At 65.4% G+C, this 14683-nt stretch overlaps 1 protein-coding gene and 1 long non-coding RNA gene across 2 annotated transcripts in view; both read left to right on the forward strand.

The window, feature by feature from the left end:
• The first annotated feature begins 110 nt into the window (after window positions 1–110).
• On the forward strand, window positions 111–11440 carry EXOSC5 (exosome component 5). Its single transcript, XM_050928659.1, has 6 exons — window positions 111–231; window positions 657–770; window positions 4006–4127; window positions 7730–7870; window positions 8446–8535; window positions 11160–11440. Exons 1-6 carry the CDS (start codon window positions 138–140, stop codon window positions 11250–11252), a joined length of 654 nt encoding a protein of 217 aa, XP_050784616.1. The 5' UTR covers window positions 111–137; the 3' UTR covers window positions 11253–11440.
• A 681-nt stretch (window positions 11441–12121) lies between these two features.
• LOC127037184 (uncharacterized) overlaps window positions 12122–14683 on the forward strand; it is a 115682-nt gene continuing 113120 nt past the window's right edge. Inside the window, exon 1 of the long non-coding RNA XR_007770299.1 lies at window positions 12122–13364. This is a non-coding gene — a long non-coding RNA (uncharacterized LOC127037184). The remainder of the gene's footprint in view (window positions 13365–14683) is intronic.

Consider the following 14683-nt stretch of genomic DNA (forward strand, 5'->3'; position numbering starts at 1 on the left):
TCACCATGGAAACAGTGACCCCGCCCCCAGCCCCGGGCTCCACGGGCCACCATCACCATAGCAACCGACTCCGCCCGCGCCCCATCTCCGCGCGCCCCGGAAGCGGAAGTGGGTCCCGCGTGGAGGGGGGAGGCGCGATGGGCTCCGAGCGGGGGGGCTGCGCCCTGCGCCGCTTCTCCTGCGAGCTCGGCCCGCTCGGCCGCCCCGACGGCTCCGCCGCCTTCCTGCAGGGTGAGGCCCCCGCCCCCCCCCGGGGCCGGCCCCCCCCACTCTCACCTCCCCCCCGGCCCCCCGACCCCCCTCCCCACCTGCCTTCCCCCTACCCCCGGCCCCCCCGGCGCATTCCCTGCGGCTCCGCCGTGGCCCGCAGCCTCCGCGCCCCGCCCCCCCGGGCTCTGGCTGCAGCCCCTTGTCCCGCCCAGCCCAGGGACCCGCCCGTCCGTGGGGGGAGGGGGGCTCCCCGGGTCCCCTGGCCGGGGCAGTCCCGGAACGTGGGGCTCTCCTGGCCTGGCCAGCAGGGCTCCCCCATCCCGGACAGCGGGGGGGGGGGGGTGGCGCTGGGCGGAGTCCGGGGACCCCCTCGGGAGCCTGGGGCAGGAGCCCCCCGCGTGTCCTGGCTCCGCTCGGTCTTACCCTGCGCTCTGCTCTGCCCGCAGGGGACACCTCGGTCCTCGCCGGCCTGTACGGCCCGGCCGAGGTGAAGGTCAGCAAGGAGCTGTACGACCAGGCCACGCTGGAAGTGCTGCTCAAACCCAAAGTGGGGCTCCCGGGTAAGCCACGGCGGAGCCCTGCGGCCCCCACCCCGTGGGCGTTGTCAGTGGTAAAGGGGGGCGCTGACCGGGGTTGGGGGGGCCGCCCAGGCAGCGGAGAAGATTACACCTCGAACAAAAGCTTGGAGACTATTTAAAAACACAGGATCCTTCAACCTCCGCCTCCTCCGCTTACTGGATGTTTAAAATCAGCCCTACAATAACAGGAGATTGTTATTAGCATGCTGAGTAGGGGGCTCGCCAGGGACCCTGCCATAACAATCCACCCTGCTGCCACAAAGCGCCATAGAGATCTTGGGTCTGGCGGAGCATTTCTGCCCCAATCTGATACCCCCCGGCACGTCCGGCCCCAGCTTCCTTGAGCTCCTGTATCGCCTGGCGCGCTGTGTGGCTGAGCGGCCCCCATGCCCCGTTGAGACCCCGTGAGGGGCAATGGCTGGGCGTGAGCTCCGATCGCCCAGCGCCCCGTGTGGCTGAGCGGCCCCCGTGCCCCGTTGAGACCCCGTGAGGGGAAATGGCTGGGCGTGAGCTCCGATCGTCCGGCGCCCCGTGTGGGTGAGCGGCCCCCATGCCCCGTTGAGACCCCGTGAGGGGCAATGGCTGGGCGTGAGCTCCGATCGTCCAGCGCCCCGTGTGGCTGAGCGGCCCCCATGCCCCATTGAGACCCCGTGAGGGGCAATGGCTGGGCGTGAGCTCCGATCGCCTGGCGCGCTGTGTGGCTGAGTGGCCCCCGTGCCCCGTTGAGACCCCGTGAGGGGCAATGGCTGGGCGTGAGCTCCGATCGCCCAGCGCCCCGTGTGGCTGAGCGGCCCCCGTGCCCCGTTGAGACCCCGTGAGGGGAAATGGCTGGGCGTGAGCTCCGATCGTCCGGCGCCCCGTGTGGGTGAGCGGCCCCCATGCCCCGTTGAGACCCCGTGAGGGGCAATGGCTGGGCGTGAGCTCCGATCGCCTGGCGCGCTGTGTGGCTGAGCGGCCCCCGTGCCCCGTTGAGACCCCGTGAGGGGCAATGGCTGGGCGTGAGCTCCGATCGCCCAGCGCCCCGTGTGGCTGAGCGGCCCCCGTGCCCCGTTGAGACCCCGTGAGGGGAAATGGCTGGGCGTGAGCTCCGATCGCCCAGCGCCCCGTGTGGCTGAGCGGCCCCCGTGCCCCGTTGAGACCCCATGAAGGGCAATGGCTGGGCGTGAGCTCCAATTGCCCAGCACCCCATGTGGCTGAGCAGCCCCCATGCCCCGTTGAGACCCCTTGAGGGGCAATGGCTGGGCGTGAGCTCCGATCGCCCGGCGCCCCGTGTGGCTGAGCGGCCCCCATGCCCCGTTGAGACCCCGTGAGGGGCAATGGCTGGGCATGAGCTCCGATCGTCCGGCGCCCCGTGTGGCTGAGTGGCCCCCATGCCCCGTTGAGACCCCATGAGGGGCAATGGCTGGGCGTGAGCTCCGATCGTCCGGCGCCCCGTGTGGCTGAGCGGCCCCCATGCCCCAGTGAGACCCCGTGAGGGGCAATGGCTGGGCGTGAGCTCCGATCGCCCAGCGCCCCGTGTGGCTGAGCGGCCCCCGTGCCCCAGTGAGACCCCTTGAGGGGCAATGGCTGGGCATGAGCTCCGATCGCCCGGCGCCCCGTGTGGCTGAGCGGCCCCCATGCCCCGTTGAGACCCCGTGAGGGGAAATGGCTGGGCATGAGCTCCGATCGTCCGGCGCCCCGTGTGGCTGAGTGGCCCCCATGCCCCGTTGAGACCCCATGAGGGGCAATGGCTGGGCGTGAGCTCCGATCGTCCGGCGCCCCGTGTGGCTGAGCGGCCCCCATGCCCCGTTGAGACCCCGTGAGGGGCAATGGCTGGGCGTGAGCTCCAATTGCCCAGCACCCCATGTGGCTGAGCAGCCCCCATGCCCCGTTGAGACCCCGTGAGGGGCAATGGCTGGGCGTGAGCTCCGATCGCCCAGCGCCCCGTGTGGCTGAGTGGCCCCCATGCCCCGTTGAGACCCCATGAGGGGAAATGGCTGGGCGTGAGCTCCCAGCGCCCTGTGTGGGTGAGCGGCCCCCATGCCCCGTTGAGACCCCGTGAGGGGAAATGGCTGGGCATGGCCTCGGCCCTGAGCCCAGCCTGCGTTCACAAGGTGGGGGTGGGTTGGAGCCTGTTGTCCTCTGGGATTCGGATCACGGTACTGCAGCTCAGGTCGTGCTGTCTCCACGGTGGATGGAGGGTTGGACGGACCTTGGGTCGAGTCCCTGCTCTGCCGCGGACTTGGTCAAGTCACTGCAGATCGGTGCCTCATGTGCAGTGGGGTAACAGCACTGCCCTGCCGGGGGGGTGTTGTGTGTGTGTAAATCCGCTGCCAATTGTGAGGTGCTGACCTGCTGTGGGAATGGCAGCCAGATAAGAGCCATGGGTGGGTGGAGGAGACACATGCAGTGGGGGGAATGAGTGGAGGGCTATGTGCGGCTGGGGTGGAGGGACAGAGGAAGGAGGAGGTGGATGGACAGACAGACATAACTTGACATAAAGCCCTGTAACCGTCTAAACGCCCCTCCCCTCTGGATGACGTTTCCCTGTTGTGTCACAACCGTGACGGTGTTAACCCTGGGCCGGGCTCTTCCTGCCCCTTGGGCTCATCAGATCCCCTGCAGCTGGGCCCCCCAGAACACAGCTCCCCGAACTGTCAACATCTCTCCTGGGTTCTGGGTCTCAGCAGGCTCCTTTTTTCAAGCTGTCAGCTTCCCAGGGCGCTTCTGCAGCAAATCGTGAAATGAAGAACCAGGAGAGGGTTTTCTTCTGCTGAAGTTGTGACAGTTCTCAGCCTTGTTACTGACTCTTGCTGGAGAAACAGCCTTGGGCAGCCAGAGCCGCCTGGTGAGGTGGGGTCGGGTGTAACGTCACTGGGGCAGGACTCCCTCAAGACATGAGATAAAGGGAGGAGAATTCTCCCTCACTTTCAGCTGGGCAGACTGAGGCAAGCTGTGTGCGCCCGGAAGGACGGGAGCCTCCCCGATATTGGGCGGCTGTGGGGGCAGCATCTGGCATGGCGAGGGGCCCTAATCTCAGCTGGGGGGCTTTGGGGCAGTGCCTGGCACGCCGGGGGGGCAGTCTGCTTTGGGAAGTCTGGGCACTAGCGTCACACAGGCAGACGGCTCATGGGGGAGAGCGCGGGGCCGAAGAGGAGCTGCTTTTGTGAGGATGGAGGGCTGCTGGGGGGCTTTGTCCCACTCCCAGCTCAGCCAGCCCCGTCTCTTCTTCCCCCAGGTGTCTTTGAAAAGAACCGGGAGCAGCTGATCAGGAAGACGTGTGAGGCGGTTATCCTGGGTGCCCTGCACCCCCGAACCTCCATCTCCATCGTCCTGCAGGTGATCAGCGATGCGGGCGCCGTATCCTTCACCAGCAGCCCAGCCGGGGGCGCTCCTGCTCATCTGGCCCGAGCCCGACATGGACTACTGGCCGTCGCCTCTAGGTGGCAGCAGTGGCTGGCTGGGGCGTGCGCCCTGGTGCCCCGGGGAAGGGTTGGGGCTTCCCGCTCGACTGAACCCGCCGGAGAGTCAAAGGGGGAACGGCAGCCTGGGGTCCCCACCCACTGTTCCGCCAGTGCCGCGCACTCCTGACCCTCAGCCTCTGCTAGCCCGGCTCTGCCGGTGCCCCTCACTCCTGACCCGCGGCCTCTGCTAGCCCGGCTCTGCCGGTGCCCCTCACTCCCGACCTGCGGCCCCTCCTAGCCCGGCCCTGGGCTCCCCCGACCCCAACCCTGCAGGTGCCCCTCACTCCTAACCCGCTGCCCCCTGCTAGCCCAGCCCTGGGCTCCTCCACAGCTCTGCTAGTGCCCCTCACTCCCGATCCGTAGCCCCTGCCAGCCCAGTCCTCTATCGGTGAGAACAGAGGAACCTGGTGTAAACGGGGGCTGCTGGGACGGGCGGGGCAGCAGAGCCTTCCCAGGGCACTGGAGGAATTTAATTACAGCGCGTGATGCAGGTGCGAAGTGACAAGGTCTCCGGCTCTGGGGCGTGAGCCAGGCCCGGGGATTAGTGGCAGGCGGGGGTGTCGAATTCCAGCTGAATAGAGGCAGGAGTGATGATTTAATTCAGCCTCGCTGGGAAGGGCTCTCACTTTTCACTAAGGGTATGGCTACATTTGGAATTTCAAAGCGCTGCCCCGGCAGCGCTGCGGGAGCACTGCCGCGGCAGCGCTTTGAAGTGTGAGTGTAGTCAGAGCAGCAGCGCTGGGAGAGAGCTCTCCCAGCGCTGCATGTAAACCACATCCCTTACGGGTGTAGCGTGCAGCGCTGGGAGCCGCCCTCCCAGCGCTGCTGCCCTGATTACACTGACGCTTTACAGCGCGGTATCTTGCAGCGCTCAGGGGGGTGTTTTTTCACACCCCAGTTGCAGCGCTGTAAAGTGTGAGTGTAGCCAAGGCCTGAGCCAAATCCCCGGGGGAGGATTAGTGCTGGCAGGAAGGGCGTCCTGTCCCCCACAGCCCCCTCCTGGGACCCAGCCGGAGCCTGTCCACCGGCAACAACTGCCCGGCGGGGTCCTGCTCCAGGCAGGGGCCCCTATGTGCCACCCCAATACACCCAGTACCCCTATTGTGGGACGTTCCCGAGACCGCCATCGTAACGAACAGTGCCCAGCACAAAGGAGCCCCAGTCATGGGCCAGGACTCCATTGTGCTAGGCACGGTACATTTCTTAGGTGTATTATGGTAGCACATAGGAACCCGAAATGGACCAGTCCAGAGCCCCATTGTTTTGGACTCTGTACATCTATTAGGTGTATTATGGTAGTGCCTAAGGTCCTGGCCCTAACGTAATGCACCTAATAAATGTACAGGACCTGGCACAGTGGGACCCTGGTCATAACTGGGGCTCCAGCTTGGTGCTGCTCACTTACTAGGTGTATTATGGTAGTGCCTAGCAAAGACAGGGCTGGGTCTGGACCCCAGGGTACTACCGTAATATAGCTAGTAAGTGAACAGTAGCTGGCGCCACTGGGGGCTGGACCATGGCGCACCCCCAGGTGCTCCTGCAGCTGCTCTGGTGGGGGATCCGGAGGCCAGGAGCGGGTCTGTGGTGCGGGCTTGGTGAGCTCCACATGGCTAATGAAATGTTAGAGCCCTCGGGCCCTGTTCAGGGAGTGGGGTTGACAGCCAGGACTCCTGGGTTCTCTCCCCAGCTCTGGGAGGGGAGTGGGGTCTAGAGGTCTGAGCAGGCAGGGACTGGGAGCCAGGACTCCTGGGTTCTCTTCCCAGCTCTGGGAGGGGAGTGGGGTCTAGAGGTTGGAGCAGGGGGGCTGGGAGCCTGGACTCCTGGGTTCTCTCCCCAGCTCTGGGAGAGGAGTGGGGTCTAGAGGTCGGAGCAGGCAGGGACTGGGAGCCAGGACTCCTGGGTTCTCTTCCCAGCTCTGGGAGGGGAGTGGGGTCTAGAGGTCGGAGCAGGCAGGGACTGGGAGCCAGGACTCATGGGTTCTCTTCCCAGCTCTGGGAGGGGAGTAGGGTCTAGAGGTTGGAGCAGGCAGGGACTGGGAGCCAGGACTCCTGGGTTCTGTTGTGCTCCAGGGGGAGTCGGGGGGAGGCCAAGTGGCTGTGGAGTGTTTGAAGTCGTGTTACTAGCCTGCTCTCTTTAAAAGGGGAATTGAATTGCTGTGGAAAATGCCTCCTGGGCCCCTCTGGCTCCTGCAGGGGAGCACCCGCCATAGGCAGCACCCCCCCTCACAGCCACCCAGGTGTGGAAACTGAGGCACGGATAGAGCAAGTGGCTTGTTCACGATCATGCAAGTCTGTTGCAGAGCCGGGGACAGAAGCAAGGAGTCCTGACTCCGAGCCCCACCCCTGACCACTAGACTCCCCTCCCCAAGCCGGGGACAGAACCCAGGAGTCTCAGCTCCCTGCCACCTGCCCAGCCTCTAGACCCCGCAGTTCCAGGGCCACTTTCCAGCTGAGGCGAGCTCTGCACGTGGGGCTCTGCAGAGGGGCTCTGAAGAAACGAGCGGTGGTTTCCCTCCGTGTAGCATGCAGCAGCCAAGAGCCGGGTCGCTGCTGCTCGGGCTGCTAGCGAAGAAGGCCTGCAGCGCCCCTCCCTGTTAATTAGCCAGTGTACATTAACGAGGCCGATAGCCCACTTCACATCTGTGGAGGGCTTGGCAGGCACCGGCTGTTTAACTCGCAGATGAAAGGCACCGTGGAAAGACTGTGTTTGCGGGCAGGTTGAGTCATCTCCCGTTCGGGGCTGGTCCCTGCCCTGCTGCGGGGTGGTGGGTCCCCCTACATCCTCCTCTCTCCCCCCGCTATCTCCAGGTGCTCTGATCTTTAGGGGGACTGAACCCCGGTTGTGCTCCAGCCGAGCCCCCGGCCAGCGCAGATGTGTCACGTACGTCTTTGGCTGGTCTGGTGCTGAGCATCCCCAGAGGAATCACCACCTGGCTGAGACTGTGGGGAGCTGGGTTCGGGCCCTGGCTCTGCCACTAACTCCCGGGTGTGACCTTCAGTAAGACACTTAGCCTTCTGTGCCTCAGTTTCCCTCTTGTAAAAAGAAATTTGATCCTTCCTGTGTCTGCTTAAACTATCTGTCTCTGTGTGTCTGCGTGGCAACAGGGCCCCCAATCTCGGGCGCTGCACTGCCCGCGACGGGGCCCTGATCTCGGCCGGGGTCTGGGCGGCGCCCGGCCCGACGGGGCCCTGATCTCGGCCGGGGTCTGGGCGGCGCCCGGCCCGACGGGGCCCTGATCTCGGCCGGGGTCTGGGCGGCGCCCGGCGCGACGGGGCCCTGATCTCGGCCGGGGTCTGGGCGGCGCCCGGCGCGACGGGGCCCTGATCTCGGCTGGGGTCTGGGCGGCGCCCGGCGCGACGGGGCCCTGATGAGCTAGCAGTCTGAGCAGGGAGGTGACAGGACTGCCGGAGGGAAGGGCTTGGGTGGGTTACAGCCGGCTCACTGTGGCCAGGCTGCCCTGACAACTCCCTGCTGGCTTTTCCTTGACCTGGCGCCCAGCTGCTGGCATGCTGCCTGAACGCGGCCTGCATGGGGCTGATGGACGCTGGCCTGCCCATGAAGTCACTCTTCTGTGGGGTGACATGCGCCCTGGACGCCACCGGGGCCATCACCCTCGACCCCACGGCCAAGCAGGAGAAGGTGGGTGTGGGACCACCCAGGGCCAGAGGGCTGTGCCCTAGGGGTGACTGGGTTTAGTGCTGTGGTGTCCCAGCACAAGGGGGGGCCCTGCTCGGGGGGGCGGGGGCGGGGCATGGTCGGTGGCGGGCACAATGGGTGGGAGGGTCTGTCGCACCCAGCACAGTGGGGCCCGGGGATGGGGGTGGGGGTTCCTTCCTGACCCTGCAGTGACAGGTGCCCTGGAGCATGGAGCTGAGCTGCCTCCGCTCCTCTGACCTGAACGCTCTTAATGGTTCGTAAACATTGCCAGCCCCTGACCCTCCTGCCGGGCTGTGGGAATCAGCGTTCCCCCCCCATCGGCTCTGTGTGTACGAGAGCTGGGGTGCAGGCTGCCTGGCTAACAGCCCCTGCAGGGCACGTGTCTGTCTGACGCGAGGGGCCGGGGTCTGTTAGCCAAGCCCTGACAGGCTGGGACCATGGAGGCGGGATCCTGGCCCGCAAGGGTCCTAGGATGAACGGGGAAGGCCCCAGCATGCTTGATTTCTGCCCCCCAGCGGCATGGCCGGGCAGTTCACTCTGTCCCCCTTCCCTGGCAGGAGGCTCGGGCCGTGCTGACCTTCGCCATCAGCAGCATGGAGCGGCAGGTGCTCATGTGCACCACCAAGGGGACCTGCTCGGTGGAGGAGGTGAGTGGGGCGTGGCTGGGGGGCTTGGGGTCCCGTGTGTCCCAGACCACTAGAGCGTGGAATCGGGGGGCGGGATCAGGCTTGGATCTCGGGGATGTCTCTTGTGCGCTGAACCGGGAGCTCTGTTTGCTCCCTGCTGGGTGGGAAGCTGCCGGGTGCAGACAGATCTGCTGGCGGCAGGGCTGGGTTTGGGATGCGGCTCCGTGGCCTGGAACTGGGGCTCCGGGATGTCGCTGAACTCGGCAGGGCAAGGAGCAGCTGGGATTGGGGGGACCCGGAGTGAGCCCAGAGCCGGGGGGGATCCCTGGGGGGGGAGGATGTCAGTCCCAGCCGAATGCGGCTGGGGAGGCTGGTAGTGTTCCAGCCCCGGCGCGTTAGCGTGTTATTGGCGGTGCTATCGGGGGGGAAAAGCCCTTTGCCACCTCCTGGGTTTGTTGCGCCTGTTGCTTTACATGTTGTGGCTGTGTGTGTGTGTTGCTGTGGTGTGTGGGGTTGTGATTGTGTGCACACTCGTTGCTGTGTTGTGCTCCCGTTGCTTTCCAGTGCGCGGTTGTGGCTGTGGGGGGGGTTGTAATTGTGTGCGCACTCATTGCCGTGTTGTGCTGTGGCTGTGTGCATTGCTGTGGTGTGTGGGGTTGTGATTCTGTGCGCGCTCATTGCTGTGTTGTGCCCCTGTTGCTTTCCAGCGCACTGTTGTGGCTGTGTGTGTTGCTGTGGTGTGGGGGGTTGTGATTGTGTGCGCACTCATTGCCGTGTTGTGTTGTGGCTGTGTGCATTGCTGTGGTGTGTGCAGTTGTGATTGTGTGCACACTCATTGCTGTGTTGTGTGCACGTTGCTTTCCAGCGCATGGTTGTGGCTGTGTGTGGGTTGTGATTGTGTGCGCACTTGTTGCCGTGTTGTGGCTGTGTGCATTGCTGTGGTGTTTGCGCTCGCATCGGCCTAGTGGACACGCATCACAGTGTGTGTCTGTGGCTCCAGGTGCCTGTTACCACTGCGGGGGGTGTGTGTGTGTGTGTGTGTTTGTCTCTCTCTCTCTTTCTCTCCCCCCCCCCGGGTGTCCCCCCATCTGTGCGCTGTCCCAGGTGGCTGCTACTGTCGATCCCGCCGCCCCGCTCAGCCCAGGAGGGGGCTGCACCCGCTGCAGCGAGGGAGGGAATTGACGTGAGAGTTCAGAGCCTGGCTGCTGCGGGGGCAGCTGGATCTCAGCTCTGCCTGCGTGTGGGACTGATCACCTGGGGGGCGCTGCCGCTGGGCCATGCCGCGTTTGCAGCTCAGCTCTGTGCTCCGGCTTCCTGAGCAAAGCCGGTTCCCTCCAGACCCTGGGAGATCTTCCGCCCAGGGCGGGGGTGAGGGGCACCGGCAGGGCTGGGGGGAGCCCAGGGTGCTATGGATCAGGAGTGAGGGGCATTGGAAAAGCTGGGGGGGGAGCCTAGGGCTGGCAGGGCGGGGGGTCGCTGTGGCACTTTGCTTGGGGCTGGCATGTGCCCAGCTGTTGCCCAGGGGCAGAATTTCGAGGCCCTTTCAGCCACATCTGGTTTCCCAACCACTCCCTGGATGGCTGGTTCTGGGGCAGAGCTGCTGAGGGCCTGGGTGCGGGGGTGTCTTGTCAGATCCTCTCAACTGCCATTTGGGGTGGGGGTGCTCTGAGCCCCAGCTGGGTCCTTTGACTGCCCCCCCCAGCCGGCCTGTGCCCAGCCTGCCTGGGAGACCCCCGGGGCACAAGAGCTGGGGCTGGTGTCCTGCTCACCGTACGGCCCAGAGCTGGGCGCATCAACACGGGGTGAGCACGTCTCACGCAGCCCTTCCGGAGCCCCCTGAGGGGCCAGTGGGAAGCGACCCCGGGATCCCCTCCCAGGCGCTGGGGGGCGAGGGAGCTGGGGCGGGCTGCCTGCGGGGTGGGGGGGGAGAAGGGTTCCTCTCCTGGGCGCTGGGGGCGAGGGAGCTGGGGCGGGCTGCCTGCGGGGGGGGGGTGAAGGGTTCCCTTCCTGGGCGCTGGGGGGCGAGGGAGCTGGGGCGGGCTGCCTGCGGGGGGGGGGGGGGTGAAGGGTTCCCTTCCTGGGTTTGGGGCAGTTTTGAATGATTGATGGGGAGTCACAGCCCCAGCCTGGTTGCTATGGCGATGGGAGGTAGGGTGCTGGGATGGCAGCTCTCCTCTCATCTCCTCCTCACGCCCCCCCAGCCCCACTTCTGGGCTTGCTATGGTGTCTGGGTGGGGAATGTGAGGGTCCTGGCCTGGAGGGAGGGCATGGGGGGGGGGTTCCCCTCATGTATTACAGGGAAGGTGAAGGGGATCAGGCTCTGCCCCCCCCAGGTGAAATGAGTTGGGAGGGGCTCAGCCCTCCCTTGCTGTGCCCCCCTGTTCTATGGGGCCACACTCCCTGTCCTTCCCACTGCCCCATAGACAGGGAGCAGGCCCCCCCTTCCTGGGGACGGGGAATCAGAGGCCGTCCCCCCCACACCATTCCCAGGCCTCTCGGGGCAGTTTGGTCAGAGCAACTGGCAGAGTGGAGAGCCTGGGGGTGGGGGGCCGTTGGGAGCCCCTGGGGACAGTCAGTGGCTGCCGTGGGGGCCAGTCTCTGGGGGTGCCCCCGCTCTAACCGCCCGTCTCCCTGCTCCTCCCCAGCTGCAGCAGTGTATCGCGGCCGCCCAGCGGGCCAGCGGCGCCATCTTCCAGTTCTACCGGGACTCCGTCCGCCGGAAATACTCCAAGACGTGAGGCTTGGCCGCCCGCGGCTCCGGGACCCTGCCGAGTGGGGACCCCAGTCGGTGCCCTTGAAACCGCTCTCCGCTCCTGCCCGGCCCGCGCAGGCTGCGTCCGGATCACCCCAAACCCCGCGTTCGCCACGGTGAACTCTGTACCTCGGTGCCCATTAAAAAGGGGGCGTCCCCCCGTGTGTCCAGCCAGCCGTCTGTGCCGTGTGTGGGATGGGAGCGTGTCCCCTGGCCGTGCGATTCCCCCACCCCCACTGCTGTTCTGCAGGGGTCCCCCCCCTCGCTGGCTTTTCGGTTCCCTCCAGCGGAGCCGAATTCTGAGGCCTGCACCCCGGTGACCGTGCGCTGCCCAGTCCAAGGGGCCCCGGCTGTCTCACTGCGGACTCGACAGGCCGGTAGGGGTGCTGGTCTCCCCTCCCAGCGCCAATCTCCACCTGGCCCTGCTGCACGGGAGCTCTCGCCTGGCTGGGCCAGGGCGGGGCACCTGGACCCCTCCGCAGCCGGGTGCTTCAGCCCATCTGTCACCAAGCTCTGCCTGCCGCGCTCCGTCCCCCTGCTCACCCCACTGTTAACCCCAAGTCCTCCCCAGTGTGTGCTGGTGGCGAGGGTTAAAGCGGGAGGGGATTCGGGGCAGGGGAAATCGAGTGTAACCCCAGATGGGAACTGTCAGTGACTCACGGGGCTGATCTCGCTCCTCTTTCATTGGCTCGTTCCGCCTTTTTTTATTTACCTACCTGGGCCCCGCCCCCATCCTTCTTGCACCCCGATCCGGGGGGCCGAATCCATCTGCCTGCGTCCAGCATGACGGCTGGAGCCGGGCGCCGCTGTGCACCGTGTGAAAGTGAGTGACATGTTCATTTCTTCCCTGCTCCCCGGCTTTTCCCCTCTGCCCACAGCCTGCTCTTCTGCCCCGGGGCGGCCCCAAGGAACTCTTGTTAGAGGAGAACCAGGCACTGGTGTGGGCTGGTTCCTTCCCCTCCCCGTTAAACGTTTACACCCATTTCCAGCTCCCAGGTTGGACTGCAGCCCCCTTGCTTACCAGGCTCGTCCTGTGGGCCTGGGTCACCCCTTCGCCTGCTGGGCGGCTCTGTGGCTCGCGCTTCCCCTGAGGGGGGCAGGACCCAGGAGTCCTAGCCTGGGGCGCTCTCCCTTGGCCAGCACGCGGCGGGGGGGGGGGGTCATTTCCGCTAACAAGGCTGTTAATGAGCATGTGCGTCCGCCCAAGGGCAGCGTGGCCCGTTTGCTGCAACCTGCAGGATCTGGCTGCTCAACTCGGCTTTAGGGTCCCAGCATCAGCTGTGAAGCCCCCGGCTCTGACTCAGTCTCCCCCCTTCCTGGGGTCCTTCGGGGACCTGGCACCCCCTCCTCCCCTGGCCTTGTCTGCTGATGGCCGTGAAGTGCCCCCTGGGGCCCCTCAGTCCTCCACCGGCTACGTTGCACCCTCACCGTGCTCATGGCCGGTGCAAGGATGTCTTGCGCCCTAGGTGGAACTTCCACCTTGCGCCCTCCCCCCCACGCCCCCACCCTGAGGTGCCCCCCCTGCCCTGAGGTGCCCCCCCGTGGCAGCTCCCCCCTTCTACCCTGAGGCACCCCCCCTCCCACCCCAGCTCACCCCTGGCCCGCCTCCTCCCCGAGCCGTGGCGGCTTCACTCCTCCCACCTCCCAGGCTTGCACGCTGTGACGAACTGGGAATGTTCTTGATGTTTGCTCTGAATACTGTGTTGGTGCCTCAGTGTCCCCATGGCAGTTCTTAAGTATCTGGCAGAGCAAAGGGCCAGTGCACCTAAATGCCTGACACTCTGTCTCCTAGCAACTGATGGCCTGGGCCCCTCTGCAAAGGTGCCAGCTGAAGGTGTTGGAGACAAAGGGATCAGGTGACCTCCTGGCCCAGGAAAGGGGCTGAGCAGAGAGGAGGGGCTGGGAGGGGTTGTTAGTCTGGAGCTGGCTGGGGTCAAGGGTGGAGGGCAGACGTGGGGGGTCTGGCTCACTGCCCCCCAGAATGGACCGGCCGAGGGGTCCGGTTCGCTGTATCTACAAGCTCTGTTTTAGACCCTGTTCCTGTCATCGAATAAACCTCTGTTTTACTGGCTGGCTGAGAGTCACGTCTGACTGCAAAGTGGGGGGGCAGGACCCTGTGGCTTCCCCAGGACCCCGCTGGGGCGACTCGCTGGGGGAAGCGCACGGAGGGGCAGAGGATGCTGAATGCTCCAAGGAGAGACCCAGGAGGTGAAGCCGTGGGAGCTTCTTGCCCTGAACAAGTCTGCTCCAAGGGAGAGGAGGCTCCCCAAAGTCCTGACTGGCTTGTGGGGAGCAGTTCAGAGCATCGCCTGGGGCCCCCGTGCCACCTGGGGCTCCCCCTGCTGCAGCTCCTTCACCGGCAGCAGCCTCCCCAGCAGAGCCAGGCAGCCGCTTTGGTTAATGAGCCTAATGGCTTTGATGAAATGATCTTTTATTTGCCTGTCAGTGCTGCGCGCTCCCTCCGCTCCTGCTCTAACCCGTCTCCCTGCCTCCTTTCCAGCAGCCTCCCACTTTCACCTCACGCACCCTGAGCCAGCCGTGGGGGGACCTGCCGCTCTCACACACGTACCCCCCATTCCTCAGGCCCTGGCGTGGAAAATGAAGTTGCCAGTTCCTCGCTCTCCCGCTCCGCCAGGCCGAGCCAGCCACGTGACTGCACACGACGGGAGTGTGATTCTTTTCTCTTTATGCTCACACCTTACTGCACCCCAGGAACCCCCCAGCAGGCAGGGTAGTGAGAGCAGCATGATATAATAACTGGGGGCGTCTGTCCTGCCGGGCTGAGAACGGAGCCCCTGGCTTGCCCCCCCCGCAGCCCTGCCATGTCTTTCCCAGCCATGGGGGGGGGGCATTCCCGCTGGGTGTAAATTGCGAGGGGCCAGGCCAGGCCCAGCCCAGCAGGGCTCAGCCCGGGCTCACCGGATGGCAGCGCTGGCTCCCGGGGCTCTTCACCGAAACAGCTCAGCCAGCTGGGCCCTGACATTTCAAATCTGCCCAGTGGATTTAGCCTCATCACTCCAGTTAATTCCTGCGGTGGGGGGCTGAAAACCTTTGGCCGGAGTGGTTCTCGGCTCACACCCCCCCCCATTTTCAGGGGTGCTGCTAATGGTCACGCTCTTCCAGTTGCTACAGGGACCTGGCACCGGGAGCTGAGATGCAGCCACCTCTGGGGTGGGGCAGGGGGACTTTAGGCAGGGCCCTCTCACCCAATGCTTAGATGCAGCTGCCTCTGGGGTGGAGTGGGGCCCAGGGGCTGTTCGTACATGGATCCCTCACCCTGCACTGAGATCAGCCCGCTCGAGTGGGGCACACGGGTTCATAGTTCAAGGGCTGCTTGTTTCATGTGTATTTAGCTGGGGTCTTTGTCTAACTCATGTGACCGAAACTGCTGTAAACGTGACCACAACGCGCCAAGGA

Source organism: Gopherus flavomarginatus, chromosome 18 (genome assembly GCF_025201925.1).
Source record: "Gopherus flavomarginatus isolate rGopFla2 chromosome 18, rGopFla2.mat.asm, whole genome shotgun sequence".
NCBI lineage: Eukaryota > Metazoa > Chordata > Testudines > Testudinidae > Gopherus > Gopherus flavomarginatus.

Excerpts from the sequence above, each read along its gene's own strand:
- EXOSC5 (XM_050928659.1), top strand. The coding sequence starts at position 138 with ATGGGCTCCGAGCGGGGGGGCTGCGCCCTGCGCCGCTTCTCCTGCGAG. Across the intron at positions 232-656 it reads CTCCGCCGCCTTCCTGCAGG|GGGACACCTCGGTCCTCGCC; the intron begins GTGAGGCCCCCG and ends CTCTGCCCGCAG. Across the intron at positions 4,128-7,729 it reads TGATCAGCGATGCGGGCGCC|CTGCTGGCATGCTGCCTGAA; the intron begins GTATCCTTCACC and ends CCTGGCGCCCAG.